Below are 19,488 nucleotides of genomic sequence, written 5' to 3'. Positions count from 1 at the left end.
AAGAAGCAGGTTTGTGAAGCTGAAGAGATTCTTGTTGGTTTGTACTAGTTTTCTGGTTGTTGGCTATTAGATTGCTTCTAGTTTGCTTCGTGGTCCTGCTGCTTGGGGAAACCTTGAGCGGTGTTTGGGCTGAATTTATTATGTTAGACATCTTCAGGCCTAGAAAACTTTCCTTTTTTTAACAGGAGATTGTATTTACGAGTAGAAATGTATCTCAGTTACTTGAGCCAAGCTAACAAACAAACTCCCAAAGAACTTTTTTGTCTGAAAACTGGAATAACATTTTAAGCCCAAGAGTTTTGGTGAAAGAGTTGGGAGGGAGGGAAACAATCTGCTATGTGAGACATATACTGGTTTTAGTCTACTGAGAATTTCTTATTATTCCTTTATACCTGTTTATTTAATGTGAATTAAATAAACAGTGTCAATAATTCTCAGTTTTTGCTTTTGAAGATACAAGACAGTGTTCAAAGTATTTTAGTGACTTTGGACTGATGTGTGTCCCCTGATGTCTGCTGGGAGATGGTGATGGGTTAGACCATGGAGTCTCTCTCTTGTCCAGTCTTAGCTTGACTGGTTCCATCTGGGCTGTGTCTTTAACTTTTAATTTTTTCCTTTGGTACAACATGCCCAGGGGTGTGATATAATAGGATATTCAGGGGTTTTCTAGGGTATATGGGTTCGCATTTTCTCTTGGCTTGAAGACCCATTTCTGTTCCTCAATGACAATCCTGCGTTAAGAGTTGATCTTGAGTGTCTGAACAGGCAACTGTTGTTGCCAGACTCTTGTAACTTCTCTCCCTGTGTAATTCCATTGGATTGAATTACCAGAACTCGGATTGCAGAAAGGTCTACCACTTGAAATTCACTTTCTTTTCAACATTAAATGTCAATTTTGGAAAGTATCTTAAAAGCTGTAACTCCAATTCCTCTTTGGAAAGAGTGCTGTAGAACTCTAGGAGCATTAAAATATGCTGATTTTTTTTCAGTGCTATGTTAACTGAAATATTTAATATCCAAAGTGTGTTTTAGAGATGCTATGAACCAGTAAGGATGAAATAGAAGTGTAGTTTGAGATGGTTTCACTTCCATGTTAAAATGTTATTAAACTTGCAGCGACTTTTAAACTTATCGGTGAATTCAAAGGGTATATTTAAATTGGAATATAACTTGTTAACATGCTTAACATCCTGCTAATGAAATATAATTTTATCAAATTTTGCTAATGTGTCTTATAAATAGTACAAGGTTATCATAGACCCATGCTGAGAGGAAGAAATTCTCTTTGGCCTTTCAATTTAAAGTTCAGGAAAATAGAGTTCTTTGGAATTCAGTTTTATCTGGTCTCTAGTGACTTGCCCTTATTCATCTGCTTCCTCTAAATCACAGGGTTGCTTCATTAATTCTCTGTTTCTTTTCATTGTTTGTAGCTTTTTTCCCAATGCTCCTAACATCTACAAAATGTGAAATTACTATGCCTCCCCCATCTTCCTTCATAAGTTCTTTAGCAACAAAACAAGCACGGCTATCGCGCTCAATACATTCTCGGCTTCAAGAAACACATGTTTTCTCTTACGCTTGTACAGGGTATGATGAAACATTAAATTGAGTAATAGCACAACACTTGTTTACAGCACTGCAGCTCTCTGGGCTTGTGTACTAATAGGGAACAAGAGGGGAAGAATAAGGGAAAAGAACAAATAGTTCTGGGTTTGGTTTTTCTGAACAGGCGTGCGTGCTATTTTTGCTACCAGTAAATGGTGCAAACAGGAGATACAAATAAGCAACTTGTCAGTGACTGCATATTCAGGCAGTAATAGCAATAGCGAACTAGCCCTAATAGGAGTTTCTGGGGAAGAATCTGATCTAAAAATTAGTTGCCTGGTAACTGTGATTTAGTTATCAAAATCCTGATCTCCTTCCCCTCAATTTGTTCTAATTACCCCCTCCCGCCCCCATAGGGGTATAACAAATGGGTTTTATATTTTGCAAGTTGCTGTGGTTTTTTGCTGTCGTTGTTCCAGGTTTTTAAGTAAATGTTAGTGTAGCTGAGTTTCCTAATTGAACCTAATGTTACAGCTTTTTAGAAAGAATTCTGAGGGAACTTTTGTAATTTTTCTGATTATTTGCTTCCTGTTTTTAAAAGGAAAAAACCCATCCAAGCAGATGCCAGTTAACTCAGCTGCAGGCACTGCACAGAAATGACTTGGAATTTGTATTCTGGTTAGGGAGATGACGTCCGCACTCTTGAAGGCTTTACATCACCAGACAACCCGCAGCAAAACGAGACCAGACGCTATAAGTCTCTGTGTTTTGCTGTTAATTGCCACTGTACCTGTCTCGGAGCAGAGTACTTTTTCATCGCTCTCCAGCCGAGTGTCTTATTCACGCTGTTCCTGCTGTACGTGTTTCATTATTTCATGTAGCCACATTCTAATTTAAAGTTCGTTGTCCCCAACCATGCCTGAAGCAGCTCTGCTGTTTTCTCCCTTGCCATAGCTAGCAGCAAGTAATGATTTTTATCCCTCAGATTTTCTTGGTTTGCAGCTTTTGTCTTGCCTGCAATAGAAGCCAAATCAATCTCACCTTGCAAGTTGACCACTAATGAGACTTTAAAATCATCTCTCATCTCTTGTTTCTACTTCTTTCCACCTCCAGGGGAGCTTTAAAACATTCAGAGAAATATTTAAGCATTAGTATCGCTCTTGCGTCCTTCTAGACTTACAGGTGCCTTGACCAGCGTTTCAGCCAAACCACTTGTTTTATGACCAAAAATGTCAGGTCTACACATCAGTTCTGACAGCTGTTATGTAAACATCAATAGGTACAATCATCTTTTACAAAACCAAGACCTGCATCAGAGTGTTGGAAGCTTATAAAGAAACCTGCAGCTTTCCCAGGCAATGTTTAAATCTAAGGTTACCTCTAAGTAAGACTGAGATTAACAAACCCCGATAGTTTCTTCTCTGTCCAAGCAGAAGCGAATTATGAAGAATTTTAGAAACAAGTCATGGTGATGTTTGTAATGTGTTCTCCATAATTAACAAAGTGGTGTTCTTGTGTATTAACCTTTACTCATCCCAAAAGTATTTTAAATTTGAGTGATAAGGGTGCATTAATCTGGCTCTGATGTCTTACTGTGAGAGCTAAATATTTTGCGTACAAGGATACTGACGTACCTTTTTTCTGCTTATATTGGTAGCTGCTTTTGTAGTTTTGGAAGTTAAAGCTCTTTAAATGAGTTTGTGTATGTATGCTATGTTTTGAAAACAGTGATTTAAGGTACCTTGTGTCATTATAGATACTGTGTAGGTTTTTATAATAATAGTAATCTTGGCTGTCAGTATTTATTTAGTTTATTTCTGTAGTTCATTGCTTGTGTCTGTTTTGTGTGTCTTCAGAGATGTCTGGAATTACTACAGTGTCTGTCTGAAGCCAGTTTCTCTAGCTTCTCACAGTGCTGTTTCAAATGCCACGGCATTAAACTTCTTTTTTTCTTTAAGAACTGAAAACCAATGGTAGCGTGTTATTTTCAGGATGTCTTATCCTGCATATTTCATACAACAGATAGGATTTTGCATTCTAATTTGAAATTATTAGATTGCACTACACGTAATTGTGTGTGACAGCATTCTGCCCTAGCAGAATCCTGTATTAAAAAAAAAAGCCATCCCAAACAAAAAATAACCTCGTTCCCTGTCTGTAAAATAGATTTCCAAGGCAAGTATGTTGCAGGATGTTAAGGGGGGGAATAGCAAACAGATTAAAAATGATGAAGGATGGTTGTATAGTGATTTAAGCAGACTATTTCTTTTGGTTTTGCAGTAGTATTATTGACTCCACGGAATACAGCCAGCCTCCAGGCTTCAGTGGCAGTTCCCAGGTAAGAAAATACACGTGTCTGTGCACAGGGAGACAGGAGAGTGAACATGATGGTGGGACAAAGATCGGGTATAACTCTGTCCGTCTCCAGGGTACCAGTCAACTCCAGTCTTGCAAGTGCTTTTAACTGGTTGTGTGGGCAAACTGCAGCCAAGCTGTGGGAATGACTGAGTGTCCACTCTCATGCCATCAAAGAAATATGGAGTAATATATTTAGACAACTGACTTTATCCCCTTGTCGAGGGTTTAGATTGCAGGGTGACAATAAAACCCTGGCAGATGTATTGTTAACCTCCTCTCCTCCCCCTGCCTCCTCCTTTTGCCCCTCCCTCTCCCCCCTTCCCACTAAGGAGTATCGGGAGGAAAAGAAGGACAGAGAGAAGAGAGTTGGAAGAATTAAAAATGTTTTACTAATGCTACTAATAAGAATAGAGAAAATAATACAAAATATACAAAACCAATCTTGAAAGCCTCAGCAACTACAGAGCTGGCACCCAAAGTCCTGGACTGGACTCTGCAGCCAACCGGAGCTGGATTCAGTCTCTCACTAGGCCTCGGTGTGCAGGGACGACTAGCAAGGTCCTCTCCTAATGTTGACCATAAGCAAAAGGAACGAAAAGAAGGGAAAAGGGACGAGATCCACGTGATCTCCGACTTTTATATGAAGTATTCAAGTGAATGGAATGTTACACACAGTTGGTCAGTTTCTTGGTCACCAGTTTCTCGTTGCCCCTCTCGCGAGATGTCCATCCATGCTTATCAATAACTTCGCATTCCATTGCTATGTTTACCAAAACACGTATCTGGTTCTCCAGGAAAATGCAGCTAATATGAAGCTTTAGCTGACAGGCAAATTCACTAGAAGAGAAACTTGTTTTTTAACAAAACCAGGACATCCCTCTTCCCTGGAAGTCATCTTTGGGGATTTTCTTTTTTTCCCTCTTCATCCCTTCTCCCAAGCGGGCAGCATTTCAGAAGGGAGGTAAATCCCTGACCCTTTGCATTGGCTTAAATAGCTTCGGGTCAGCCTTCACTTTCAAAACAAGAAACATACAGCTGTTTTACAGTTCATCCTCATTTGGGCCTTATAAACTGTATTATAAATTCATGTAGAGGGTAAAAAGTTGTGTGTACTGAGAAGCTGTTTGGCAGGGAGCCTCCAAACTGTCTGATCCACAGGGTCTCCTGAATGCCAAACAGCACAGCCATAGCCTCACAGCTCGGAGTGATTCAGCTGGGCTGGGGAGGTGACACTTTGTCCAGCTCACAGCTTCAGAAAGGTTAAAACAGTTTTAATCTGGGCAAACAGACTGTTGGTTACACGCCAGCTCGTGCTTTTGGTGCTCTCTGGTGGTGCTGGACCACATGTATCAAACTGGGAAATTAACAGGTAGAAGTGCTGTTGGATCTTGTTTGATGGGGTAACTGATATAAAGAAAAAACAGCTGAATTTTGGGCTGATGTGTATGTATGTGTGCATGCAGGTTTTGGGGTTTGTCTCGCTGCATATCTAATTGGTAGTTAGAAATTTCCCTCTGTTAATTTGTGGAAAAATGCTTGGCATTCCTGTGGCCTGGGAGATTTTTTGCTTGAATAAAGAGCTGCAGCTCCACCTCACTTCAGAGGGCAAGGGAAACGTGGTTGGAGATCTTGTGTTTAGGACTCTGATATGGTTTAGTGTGTTTGTTCTGCACTGACACCGCTTCTCTCAGTACTTTTCTTTGTATTTCAAAGGCAATATTAATAGCATAGCTGTACTGCTGCTAAGTGCACAAAACAAACAACTGAGACTTTCTAGTCATTCTGTATGACAGCTTTGTTTGCGTGAGGATAATCTTTTTTTTGTCCTCAAGAGTGCAAGATCTGTACTCTCTAGTGCAAATTTTTGAATTAAACTTTAATATATGTTTGGATGGGGAGTTGAAAGAGAACTCTTGAAGTTAAGCACTAATTTCAGCAAGACTTTACCATAAAAAGACTTTGAAGAATATAAATTCAATTGTGGTTTTTTCCATTTGTCAGTTGTGGCAAAAATTGTCGATTGGGTACTGCTGGCAGGAGGAAGCTATGCCAGGATGGGCAGCATAGCTTTCTTTTTCAATATAATTACTTTGTGCATTACTCACGAACATATTCTTAGGGAAAAATTTATATACTGCAAAGATACAGGATGGTTTTCTTCCAGAAGCTGAGCTTCAGAAGTAAATAGTGGCCAAGTCACATAGGCCCTGGGGAATTCTGCAGGTAGTATTTAGTGTCAGTACTTTTCTGCTGGAAATAAGGAGCTGCTGTGTAGCCATGAAGCTTTTCCACAGTTGTTAGAGGACTATTCAGAGCACCTAATGGAGTTCAGACAGTAAAATCACTCTTGATAGCAGAGCAATCCTAACTAATGTCCTCAAGTAGGACAACCATAGTAGTTTTAGCAGTTGAATAAAAATTGCTTGGATGTGTTTTCTCTCCTTTCTCTTTTTTTAACTCCCATTTCCCAGCATTGCTTTAGCCAGAGAGGAGACTTTGTAGAAACTCAATAAATGTTTTGGTAAAACATGGGCGGTTTAAAATGCTTAGCTGGGGAGGATCTGATGAAAATGGGTTAATGCAGATTGATTCCCAGCACAGCTGGGTCACCACGTGCCAGCCTGAGACCTGCTCCGGGGCAAAGTTCCTCTGGAGACTCCAGAGGTGCGTCGCACAGACAGCAAATACTTACCGTGATTGATTTAGTCTTGATGTGGACTTGGGTTGTATCATGATGTTGTGGGCGGCTCATCTTAACTTGAGACTGAAGTGATTGCTGTTCGGTGCTCGAAGTCGTCCTGAGCCCTCATCACTCCAGATGTGCTCAGAGGCTGGAGCCCTCGCAGCCTGGTGCACAAAATTAATAGGAAGATGCTATAAAAGTGTTCCATTAAGCATTTCTTAAAACAGTGAAATTTTAGAAAATTGTGCTTAAAAGGTGTTGATGAAGGAGTACTTTCAGTGTTCTGGTTGCATTTTGAGGTCAAAGTCACTTTTGAGAACAAACTGCACAGACCGTAGGCGATGTCAACATGCGAACGTGAGTCATGACATCAGTGTACAGCCAGGGGCTTTGTGCAGGAAATGGCATCTGGAGGTTGGCTTGCTTTTTCCCTATACTATTAGATTACTGTTCGTAGAGGTATAAAGAGAATTTGAATAGGCTTTAAGTTCTGTTCTTGTTGTCCTGCTTGATGGCTGTAATGAGGGCAGCCTGTTCTCCTGCGTGGACTGAGGGGAGTTGTACGTGGAGGGGGTTTTGTTATTGAGCGGCATTAGGGACCTTGTGCATGGTAAGGGACGTTCCTTAGGGGGCTTAGTCGTTCTCAAATCTTCTGAAGTTTCCTCTTTGAGTATGCAATAGGTGAGACTTTATTTTTAAATATAAACTAAAGCAAGGTGCTCTTCATGCTTTTTGTGTAGTAGAGAAATTGGTTCCTTTTCCTTACTACTGATTAAAATGAGAAGTACCGTATTTTCTGTTGCTTCAGGAGAACTTGCTCATGTGGTTTCAATTCTTTTCCTCCGTCTCTCACTGTTACTGATTGGGTAGGTTTGGAAATGGCTTTAATGTTGAGTTTCATTGACTTCTTTTCAATTAACCTTTGAACTTGATGGTGTATTCTGCTTCTACCGTTATTTGCTTAGCTTGATGGAGAGTTGCTTCAAAAGAAATAATTCAGTAACTAACTCTTTAAAATATAAACACCTCCTTCTTTTTTTAATGAGCTGTCTGCCAGGGATCTGTGAGTTATTTGTTGTACAGTCTGTTTGATTTGTGAAGATGGAAGCTCAGTATCCTTGGCCTCTGTCTATCTGTACAAATGCAAGATGTGACTCCCCATGGGTTGTTCCTGTCTGTCCTGCCTGTGAGGCTGCTGAAATTAGTAAATTTGCAAAGATTCAGGAAAAAAGAACTGTCTAAAAGCAACTTCTCTTGTTTGTCAACTTAAAGGATGCAACATAGGACCCTAAGAGTAGCTGTTAATAGTGGCAAGATCTTCATTTATTGTCATTTCATGCTTCTGACCCTCTGTATGTAATGTATAAGTTGTTTATAATTTGGTAAAATCTACTGAACTAAAACCCCGGCCTGGCTTTATCCTTTCTGAAGTGTTCTTTCTTCTCCATTCAGACCAAAAAGCAGCCGTGGTATAACAGCACGCTGGCCTCGCGGCGCAAACGGCTCACAGCTCATTTTGAGGACCTGGAGCAGTGCTATTTTTCCACCAGGATGACTCGTGTCTCAGGTGAGTTCCCCTTGTGTGGTGTCCAACTTCTGACATCAGTTCCCTCTTACAGTGCCTGTTCCTCAGAACAGGCTTGTTACTGAGAGAGCCGCTTTCACTTCTTCTCAGCACGGGAGCGCTGCTATACATATTTATGTGTGTTACTCACATCATCCTATTTTGCTTTTCTTGACCAATCTTTGAAGTAGCTAAATTTAGAAAATTTAATCCTGTCGCTTTGGAGGGTCGCATTTATTGATTTTTACTCCCGCACTGTGAAGGGCATAACCCACAATAAACAATTTTGCTTGTGCTTGTTCTGAAGATGCAAATGTCTGAAAGCAGTGATTGGGTTGTCTTTCTACTAAACGTGGTGTAAACACAGTAGTTAAAAACATTGCTGTTGAAATACTACAGAGGTATAAACATAAATTGATAAATTCTCCTGTATTTAGCATGCAAGAGGGCACTTGAAGGTTATTCTTTATGCTGTCCAGACTGAGTCTTGGCTAACAAATGGCTTGGAGTGTAGAAGCTGAGTATGCAGCAGCATAGGTGTCCCATGGGGGTACACCTTAGATTTAAGGCTTGTTTTGTAGAATTAGAAGCTGTTTTCACAATTGCCTAGATTGCCTCATTCATAATTGAGTAACAGTGTGACAGCAGCTAGAGTAATTGTTACCTGGTGGATGGATGGTTCTTAATTACATGACAAGCTTCTCTTAAGAAATGAACGGGTCAAATGAATATGTCGTGGGGGAGAGGAGTGTTGATCTGTGGCCCCTCTGGGGAAGAAACCGGTTTGGGGAAGAAAGTTTCAGGCAGTGGGCTGTGGCAGGCAAGAGATTTGCAGCACCAAGGTGCAGCTGATAGGGAGAGTAACAGATTGCAGCAAGGAGCAGCCAGCCCTCAGGGGACAGGAGAAACCTCCCTGGGGACAATTGGGGACCAGGCAGAGGTTGCTGCGGCAGAAGGTCTTTACTCACAGCCTTGGAAGGCAAGGACTGACCTCCCAGGACACCGATCAGCAAGGGAGCTTATTTATTCCTCCATGAATTTAAGTTTTATCTGCTTTAAAAGAAATAAAAATGAAGCTTGATTTTTATTTATTTATTTTTTTAATTAAAAAAAAATGCCTTGAAGGACTGCAACACATTTTAAGGGAGCTCACTCTTAGGTATGTTTACATCTACCTACTTCAGAGCAGCGACTGACTCGCACCTCATCATGCACAGTAAAATAATTTCAGCAAGGAATGCAGCACGTTGAGAGGTGCTTCAGGAGCTGGAAGATCGATGGAGCTGGTTGTGTGTGACCAGTGAGGTTTCCTGTGTAGTGCTGGCAAGTGCTTTGCAGACTGTGGTACTTCACAGGTTGCGCAGAGATGTTTTCATGCGGTACTAACTTGGTGATGCATTACTTTGTTTATGTTAAAATAATACTTAATAACCAGGGATAACAAATGGGATTCTTCCCAGCATTCCCTTCTAGGAGACGTCTTTCTTCATAATTGGAACTATAAATATGAATGTGGTGAAACTATTTTTTGTATTCATATGCATCAGCTGCACCGAGAGCAGGAGGATTTGCCAAGTGCAAGTTTTTTCCTCAATAAGGGATAACCTGTGATACTTGATTAATTTTTCTTCTTACGTCATTCCTGCTTTTTGACACATTTTAAATAGGATTTAGTGTGGATTTACAGCTTTTTGCAAGAGGTGCCTATGACTGTTCTAGTAGGGAGTAGAGACAATAACTGTAATTATGAAATGGCCTTGCATTTTGATGGAGAAAATGTCTTGAGATATAACTTTTAGTTTTCCAGGCACAGATAGAGAATAAATTACAGGAGGACTGTGTGCTTGATCTCCAAATGAGGGAAACGGAAGAGCAGCGGCTATTTGTTCCTATCAAAGTGTCGAAGGAGGAAAGAGTCTTTGAAAAATGCTGTCTGATGTTTACATGCTGCTACTTGAGCTGTTTCCCATAGTGGTCAGGTGCTGATGATTTTAATTTGGAGTGGCTCTTTGTTCATTTTGCCACTTTTGATCCATCTGACTTGGGTAATGTATACGCTAGTACTCTTAAACATGCTAATTACTAGCCTTCACTGTTCCTTTAGACGATCAAACATTAAATAGCATATAGGGACACTTCAAATGCCTTACAAGTGTAGAGCAAGATAATAATTTCTGATGACAAGGAGTTACCAGCATGCAGAAAGTGATTATTCTGTGTTTTCCCCCAAGAAATCACAGCTGTATTCTACTTTTATAGATCGACCTCTTCCTTTTCTTACCCCTACAAAGCTTTCTAATAAGCAGAGCTTTGTCGTTTCCTTATGCTGCTGATAAGGAAACAGATAAGGAAAACTTAACTAGTGGGTGGAATTTGTGATCTCAGCCACGTGAGCGAGTCGTGCATGTGATTTCTCTGCTGCTGCAGTGGATGCTGAGATTTAACACGAGCCAAGATGGGCAGTAATGGGATTTATAAACCAGACAACCTGTAAACCGAGGTGCTGTGTGCTAGTGCTGGGAGAGCACTAGTTCCTTTACGTTGCACCGGTGCAAAAAGACAAAGGGAATGTGGGAGTGCTAGAGGAGGAGAGGGAGAATTGCTGCAAATTGTGGGGGTTGTTACACAGCCTGAAGGCTCTACATGATGTTTGACCGCAGATGCGCGATTGTGTTAGGAAGGCTGACTTGCCTGTGCAGCATCACTATAAATTAGGAATTTTTGCCTTTTTAGGAAATAGCTAAATTATTTTAAAATGGTTTACATACAATTCTCTTCATACCGAGAGAAATTGAAACTTCTGAGGAATCGGAGAATTGCTTTCAGCTATCTACACTGCAATTTAGTTTTAACTTTTGTAGTAAACTATTCCATTTCCCACAGAATATTTATCATCATTATTCAAGCTGGCTCAATTTCATCTTGTCTGCTGAAGGTCATAATTTTTACAAAACTTGTAGTACAGGGAATATTCTGGTTTCGTGCCTGTCTTCCTTCTCCAGCCCTGCAACAACTCTCCCTTAGCTCTGTTGCTTTTGGAATAACAAGACAAATATTTTTTTACTAAAAGTATTTTGAATGTAATTGACACCAAATGTAGGCATATTAGAACAGAAATATAGGGAAAAGAATATACTTTCAACTCCATAGAAAACTAGGCATGTTCTTTACAGTGCATTTGGATATGCTTAAAGGTTTTCTGTTAATAATCTCTACACCCCATGGGCTCTGAATATGAATAAAATTAATGAGCTTATCTACCAGGAAAGCTGTAATTTGTGATCTCTAGGCAGATTCTCAGCACAGTAGGTTCACCCAGCGTTGCAGTGGAAAGACTTAATTTGTGCTCTGAAAAATCATACTGCCTTCAGGGAAAGCTAGAGGTGAGAGAAAACCTGGTTTTGACCAAGAATCCTCCCCAACTAACAAGAATAGTTAGTGTCACTGAAGACATACATATTGTTTTTTGTTTGCTGTCGAGTTTATCTTGCTCTGTATCTTTCTGTTTCCTTCACTGCCTCTCCCTAGATGACAGCAGGACCACAAGCCAGCTGGATGAGTTTCAGGAGTGTCTGTCCAAGTTCACGCGCTACAATTCTGTCCGACCCCTGGCCACACTGTCTTATGCCAGCGACCTCTACAATGGCTCCAGCATAGTGTCCAGGTAAGACGTACTGCGGCTCCCACAGCGCATCTCGTGCTGACACAGGCCTCCGAGGCTGAGTTAATAACCCGTATTAAACAAGTTATGCTCTGTACATATATAACACTTTGCAGTCACTTCCCAAGTATAGTTTTGCGAATGTGTGATAACCACTGATCTGTGAAGGCGCTTGAGTACCGCAGTAGTACCTTTTATTCCTGTTGGTGTTGGTCAGGACTGAATGCAGAACCTCTGAGATGCCAGTGAGTATCTGGAGCTGTTGTGGTAAAGCCTGAAGCTTGTTGTAGGCTCGGTCCTCTTTGTGGTAGTGTAGTCGTGTTGTAAGTGATGCACTTCAACATTGTAAGAAACATTCATCTTGCTTGGTATTGGCATTTCAAGAATCTGTGGTGATTTGAAATGGTGGTGGCTCCAGGCGTAGTGGCAAATATTAAATAGCTGAGTTGTTTTTAACTGTGATTACTTGAACTCTTGAGCGTTGGAAACTCTGTTTACAGCGCTAAACACTAGTGTGGGAGTGGTTGTGGTAAAGCCAACTCGATGGCTTTGTTCTTGCCAACAACATCTCTGTATCCCCTACCGTGCAGGGTGGTCATGTCCTGGGCTCTCTGAAGATCAGACTTAAGAGAGGACCTAGGATAAGGAGAGGCTGGGACCTGCCAGCAGCTCTAACCTTAAACTGGTTTCAGCAACTGATGAAGCATAACCCGAAGGGTTTAATTAGCCTGTGGTAGCTTGTTTGGAGCAGTGGTGGTGGAAAAAATGATGCAACATGTTAATTGGGAAATCTTTTGTGCATGGCACGTATGCAGGGCCCATTAGCTTCTTACAGGCGCGTTTTGCAAATTGGAATGTGTTTGTTCACAGCAGCCTTTTGAGGGAGAGTAGTGTCGCCTCTGTTTATACGTGGGGAGCAGGAGATCTAAAGTGGCCATACCTGAGGTCTTGAAAGAAACATGACAATAACATGGTGAATTTAATTTGGGTTTTCTGAGTCTGGATCTGATGCCTCAGGAAAGGGACCATTTGAACAGGGACAGAAAAACTTGAATGTTTGTTGAAAGACCCCAAAAAATTTGCACTATGTGAAGAAATGGAGGCACATTTAGCATAGAATACTTATTCCTTTTTTAAAGCAACGTTGATTCTTTAACTACTGCAATATGTCCCAGGAATGTATAATGTCTGACTTAGCCACAGAGGTCAGAAGACAATATTCACTGATCTGACGTATATTTAACCTGCACTGATTGGGTTCACACAAGCTGCAGGGAAATTCAGATGGGAATCTCGCTGCAACGTAGACAAACTTCCTCAACTACCAACTTGGATTTTGCTCCTTTGCCCTTTCTTCTCCTTGACATTCTGCAATAGCAGCATTTTTGTGGTATTTGGTTAGAAGATGCTGGAAGGGCAGGCAGTAAATCTCACTCCCGTTTTGAAGGCATTATAATTCTCGGGTGAAATGCATGTTTGAAAAGCATATGTGTTGTTAAAATGAAGATTCGCTTGTGCCTCCCTCCAAGCCAGTGCTAGAATCAGTAGTTAAATGCATTTCACTGAAAAATAACTTGGCTTCCAACTCAGTGTTCTTCACGGCTCACGCTTTTGGTTTATCAAGGCATTTAAGACATGTTATGGGCTTTTGGTATGTGGGCAGAGTAAGACTGTTCACATCGTAGTGTGTCCCTTAGCTGCGGTAAGCCGTGTTACCTTTGGGGTATCCAAACCATTCTTTTAAAGCTTGACTTGTTAATCAAGGGTTTACATATAATCAGTGTTGGCCAGCACGATTATGTGTTTGCCATTGTTCTTCATCCAGATTGATAGACTCAAGTTCAGAGAGAGCCTGTGAAGCTAAATGAGGTGTGTGTCTTGGTGATGGCAGCTTCACATAATAAAAGAGCAGCTTGTAGCTACCTATAAATGGGCCAGATTAATTACTGGGGTGTTTTAAAAGCTTATTTTTGTTTTCTAAATGCTGTGAAAAGTTTTATTGTTTAGTTTGTGCAGTGCACTGATTTCTAAAGGTGTTCCTGGGAATGCAGTAGGAAACTGATAAAATAATGACAAAAAGTCTTTGTTTAGCCATTGCTGTTGATACAAATGCATTTAAATACAAAGCAAATATAAAGTTAATAAGTGAGGAATCCTCAACAATTTTTTTAGAAAATATTATGAAGGGATGTTTTCAGTATACTTAAAAGTAGAATTGACCATGAGTTAAACTTCCATGTACTTTAGTTTGTGTTATAAAAGAATAAAGTGCTGTTACAAATGGACAGAATACAAGAGCGTGTGGTTTGCATTGCTGTAACCCCACATGAAGCGCTCACACTGGACTCCGAAAGATCTGCTGGCTCAAATAAAGAGGTTTTTAAAGATGTATTAACTTTGTGTTTGCAAAGGAAGAAGATGGAAATATGTTTATCTGCAAAACCTTGATGTTTGTTTAGAAGGGAAATAAAACAGAATTTACTGTAGCAGGATGAAAGTTGTAATTAAATACTGTATATAAACATGCTGAAAAAAACCTGAAATGGACCAGCAACACTATTCTCCTGAGCACCAGGAGGGAGAGCTTCCTTACCTTGCTTAGAAACACTCTTACAAGCAAAATCTACAACCTTCAGTCCCTTTTTCCCTTATTTGCTTCAAGAAAAACAGAATGACAGAGAAAGGATGTTCAGTGAAAACACATTCAAGGCTTTGAAATTGCCAGTCGCTCAGTTTTGCTTTAACATTTGGGGGACTTTCAGCACGCTTGTAATGTGAATGTGCATGTACCTCAATATGCCATTTTTTTTTATACCTCGGTTCTCTTAAGTACAAAGTATTTACATGGTTTTCACAAGTATATTAAGTTTTGTTAGAACTGGGCCAAGGAATAAATTTTCCATTTATTATGCCCCCAGACAGAGCAGTCGTCAGAGCTTAACTTTTTTTTCTCTCCGCTTGCTGTGGCAGTAAATAGTAAAGGCTTTCTTTTAAAGATGAGCCTGTAAACTGCAGCGTTAGCATTACAATGATTTATGTAGAAAATTGCTTTAGCGCTGTCAGAGGCCTTCAGAGAATAATGTGACAGTCTTTCATATTTTGAAAGAAAGAACAGAAAAACCCAGGGAACAGACCGCAGCGAGATGTCTGTCTGAAACGTGGGTATCGGAAAGCTGGTTTTCCTTGCTGGGTGCCTCTGGTGGAAACGTGTGTCTGTCCCAGAGGGCCTGAGGTTTGGGGGCAAATGGTGTGGGTTTCTGTCATCTGGGTTTGCCTACCATTTCTCTGGAAGGTTTCAAAATGCCATCCGAAGGGTTTTAGATAGCCAAGACTAATTATATTTATCTAAAGGGAGGATTAATTATATTTATCTACAGAGAGGGAAAGAAACAACTTGGTTTTTGGCTGCTGAAACCTTATTCAGCTCATCTGTTGAATATTCAGTGTTCAAAAACTTGATCTTACCTTTGGGCTCTGTTATTTTTTTTCCACTGCTTGTTCATTATTCCGTTGCCTCTAAGTAATGAACAAGATGTAAAAAGGTTTCTCTTAGCATTCAAACAGTGCTATTAAGTCCGTTTCAAGATGGCACTTTTTCTTTGTGTTGACCCTTTCAGTAACACGGCCTGAAATCCTTTCTTCAAAGGTGACCTTAAAACAAAAAGCATGCATTAGGAGTATGTTTTCCATGTATTCATTGAACCATTCTATTTTTTGTTCCCCTTTTTACTTTGGACTACAATTACATGTCCCTGTGAATTCTTAGATCCAGACTTTAACAAGGTACCTTTTAGTTCTGAGTTTACCACAACAAGCTTTTCTTTTTTTTTTAATGCCCTGGGCTGGCTAGGATTAGATGAGCCATTTTATTAAGTTTGTGACCAGCAATGCTTCTATCTTGGTGGTAAAGATAAATGAAAGAAATGTAAGTGGTTTTATCCTTCACAGGATTATGTTTTAGAGTACAGTCGATGCTGCTCCTTGAGAAGATGAGAAATGAGAAAGGCTGAATTTTTCTTACAGTCTGTTAGATCAATCATTTTTTTAAATGGAGTATTATTTACAAGTGGCAGCTCAAAACTGTGGATGGATCTGTCTTATTTAGACTGTTCCCACAACTGGAAGGAAGAGGGAGATTCTTGGAAAAAGACACTTGAACTGTAGAGTGGCTGAGGTAACTTGAATACCCTGAACCTACTTGAAATTTGTGCTTCTCCTGTGGTTCTCTTATCTTACTTCATCTGAGGTTTTGGCTCACAGATCAGAGGTTGTCTGGGGCTGAAATGGGGTTTTCTTTTATTTTTCTCTGGAGTGCAGAACTGATACATTTCCTAGTGCATAATTGTGGTCTGGATCCCTTGAGCAGGAGCTAAATGTGACTCGTACCCTGTAGAAGGGTCATACAGATGTCAGTTCAGAGCTCAGAGTTCAGAGATGCTCTCAGCTCTGTAACATCCCTACAAGTCCCCAGGATGGGGTGCTGGAAACAAAAGGGACTCTGAGACCAGAAAAGAGCATTTCTGCTCCAATCTCCAGTCTTGACCAGAGAAGAAACCTGGTGACTGCGGTGACACTGCAGAGAGAGAAGCCAGTTCTTCTACCAACATAAACTTTCAGTTTTAGGGGTAAAACTGAAATAATTTGAAATTGGGAAGTTAATCATTGGAAGTTGCATGGCCACCAGTGGTACCTCATTTTTTTTTTTTTCCTTGTAATTTCAGATTATTTGGTAATAGGAAGTTCTCTTTCTCATTAAGTGCTCTCAGTATGTCAAACCTCTCTCCTCTGCCGATAGTTACATGAGTCTTTTTAGTTTATATCAAACTTTGCAAATGTTTGTAAATGGTCTGTTAAAACTATTGAAGAGTATTTGACCAATTTGGGAATCAGCTTTTAAACCAAATATATGAAAATGATTGTTCTTCATGGTTTGTCTTTTTTTTTCTTTATATTATCTTGAAGAAACTTTGTGCAGCTGATGTAAGCAGTTTCCAATTTTTTGGCAAATACCATGTAGTGGTCCGTGGCTGCAGTGTGGGGCGGTCCAACATTGGAATGAGCTTCCCAAAGAGGTTGTGTAAAGTCCATCCTTGGAGGATGATCTGGCTGGAGAAAGCCCTGAGCAGCCTGGTCTGGCCAAAAAGCTGCGAGCAGGGTATTGGAACAGAGACCTCCAAGTCTTGGGGACTGTAGTCTGGTGATAAACATACACAGTCAGTTTGTTGGAAACTTGAGGTTCTGTCCCCAGTTTTATGCTGAGCATCTTCCTCTGACTTTAGGTTTTAAGGAGAAGTAATGTCTTTACGTGCATTTAATACATATAGTGCAAAGCAAAATTCAATTCCTACATAATTTGAGCTCGCCGCCTTAAAAAATAGGGGTCAATTTAAACAGGATTGTATTTGTTAGAATGGGAGTGGGCTTTTTCGAGTAGACACTTCATAAAAGGGCAGAAATTAAAAGTGGGTGCCGTAGTGTCAAGAATGTCCTTTGAGAGCTTCATATTTAGGACAGGAGGCAGGTAGCCAGTGGAAGTCGTGTTGCATTGGTGCACCCAGCCCTTCTTGATGGACCAGGGCAAAAGTATTTTCTGGGAGGTGGCAGGTGGGTGCCCTTGTGTGCCTCCTGCTGTTCCCATCAGATAGCAGTGCTGTGGCTTGGCCTCAGCGATTGCACTTGCAAGCCGTGGCAACTGTGGTTTTGCAGCATCTTCTTCACAGAACTTCCATGTGGGCAGTGTTGGCAAAAGGCAAAGCCAGATTTTCCTTTTTTCACCCCTGTTTTTTAGCTTTCTTTCAATGTCGAGTGTTGATACCCTGAATTTTTGTGTCAGCTCAAAGAAACAAAGTGTCTATTAATATAATACGAATTTCTGTAGTTTATTAGTGTTCTTTCAGTGCTATATTTGTTGGAAATGCCTGGCTTTGCTTGGGAGGTCATTACCTGGAAAGTGTTAGTATGCGTTTGGATTTCTTGTTTGTTCCTTTCTTGCTAACTCGAGGAATTAGCCTGTTAAATTGTAGATAGTTGGGGAAAAACAAACACATTAAGGTGGTGTGTTAAGGCATGCAAAGAGGTATGATGTGAGCTTAAACTGTTCTAGAAATAAAACCTTATGGGCAGCTCAGTTTGGAGAAGAGGCTTGAGCTAATGATTATTAGTATTGTCTGTATTGATAAATACAGACTATAAGACAGGTGCATTGGATTTATATGCTGCTTAGGTGTTTTGCAGAGTAATTTATGAAGTTATATTTATTTATTTATTACTTATTATTACTTATAGTACGGGATTATATGCAAGTGTGTATACATTTGTACAAGCAAAGGTGGAAGTCAGATCAAGTTTCTCTGTATGACACTGTGTGAAATTAAGGATATTTGCAAGTACCTTTAATTTTTCTAAAGACTTGTTTAAGAATAGCATACAAAATACCAACCGAAAAAAACCTCAAAATGCCATCAAAACAATCTCTTGAAACAGATTGAGCAGTGTGGTGAGAAATGCTTCAAATTGCGTTTTAACCTTGTTCCATCACCGACAGGCAGCAGGACCATCGGAGTTAATTGCCCCAGGTTGTTTTTTGGCTCCTCCAGATGGCTCGTATAGACTTGATATTTTGGCTTACATAGACTTGATATTTCAGTTGATAAAGGCTCTGTTTCGGCTCATATAGACTCAATATTTCAGTTGATATAGGCTCTATTTTGGCTCATATAGACTCAATATTTCAGGCTGGTGCCTGTTGGATTGAGCTGCGGTGTCTGAAGAGGTGACTGTCTCCAGCTGTTGGTGTAGTAATAAATGTGGTGGCTTGAAAACAAACTTGCACGCTTTTGAATGGCCTTGTTTAGAGCGGTACTTCCACGTCTATCCCAGCTAGGTGAGTTTTTTCCTACTTAATGGCATAATCCTGATAAAACAGTGCACCTTGGTGTGGAGCAGGGTTTCCTTCTTCAAATCTGCTCCATATGCAGCTTAGGCAGCGGTTGTCACCTAGGCTGGAATGCAGAAAGAAGGCAGCTGAATATGTTTGGAGACTTAAAACCTCTTCCACTTCAGTATTTTGTAAGGTTGAGGTTGTGCTTCTGCTCCTGTCAGAACTTTTTGTAACCTACAGTGTATCAGCCCAGCTGGCAGAAATGGCAGATTCTGGTTTTCAAATATAAATAAGTTACCTACAATATGAAAGTGGGCAGAGCATTCATTTGGCTTGAATTTTACATAGCATCATAAGAAAAATTCTGCATTTAACTCTTGGCATTTTTAGTTAATGTGTTTCCCTACTCTAGGTTATTTTAAATGGTATTTGTGGAGGACTTATTCCAGTTCTCATTAACTTGCATGGTGGCAGTTTGCAGTGGCTTTGGCTCATTGTACTTCTATGTATCTGGCATATAAACCCTGGGATTGTCGTCACATTCCGCATGCAGAAGAGCATCGCTTTGCAGTAAAGTGTTTTTTTTATCAATAAGCTTTATGTTCAGTTGCTTGCAAAATTTAGTAGTTCCCTATAGGTTTTCTCATTATTAGTGCTAATTAAGCTAGGTTCCCCTGAATACATGTATTAAGAAAAAAAAGGATGTCTAACTACAGAGTCTTACAGACAAGGCTGGAAGTCTGCTGTGGCTTCCTGGGAGATTTTGGGTTGTATTTAGAGGAGAGTAGGTTCAGGGT

At 40.3% G+C, this 19,488-nt stretch overlaps 1 protein-coding gene across 2 annotated transcripts in view; it reads left to right on the top strand.

Moving 5' to 3' along the window:
* The window catches only part of COP1 (COP1 E3 ubiquitin ligase), a 125,033-nt gene that overhangs the window by 27,008 nt on the left and 78,537 nt on the right, over nt 1-19,488 (top strand). For both annotated transcript variants that reach the window (XM_082052638.1, XM_082052637.1), the window contains exons 9-11: nt 3,826-3,883; nt 8,039-8,153; nt 11,679-11,814. In XM_082052638.1, coding sequence (XP_081908764.1) covers nt 3,826-3,883; nt 8,039-8,153; nt 11,679-11,814 — 309 coding nt within the window. The remainder of the gene's footprint in view (nt 1-3,825; nt 3,884-8,038; nt 8,154-11,678; nt 11,815-19,488) is intronic.

This window comes from Streptopelia decaocto (assembly GCF_964273445.1).
Source record: "Streptopelia decaocto genome assembly, chromosome: 5".
Taxonomy (NCBI): domain Eukaryota; kingdom Metazoa; phylum Chordata; class Aves; order Columbiformes; family Columbidae; genus Streptopelia; species Streptopelia decaocto.
The sequence above is the reverse complement of the archived record's forward strand: the minus strand, read 5'-3'. Positions and strand labels throughout refer to the sequence as shown.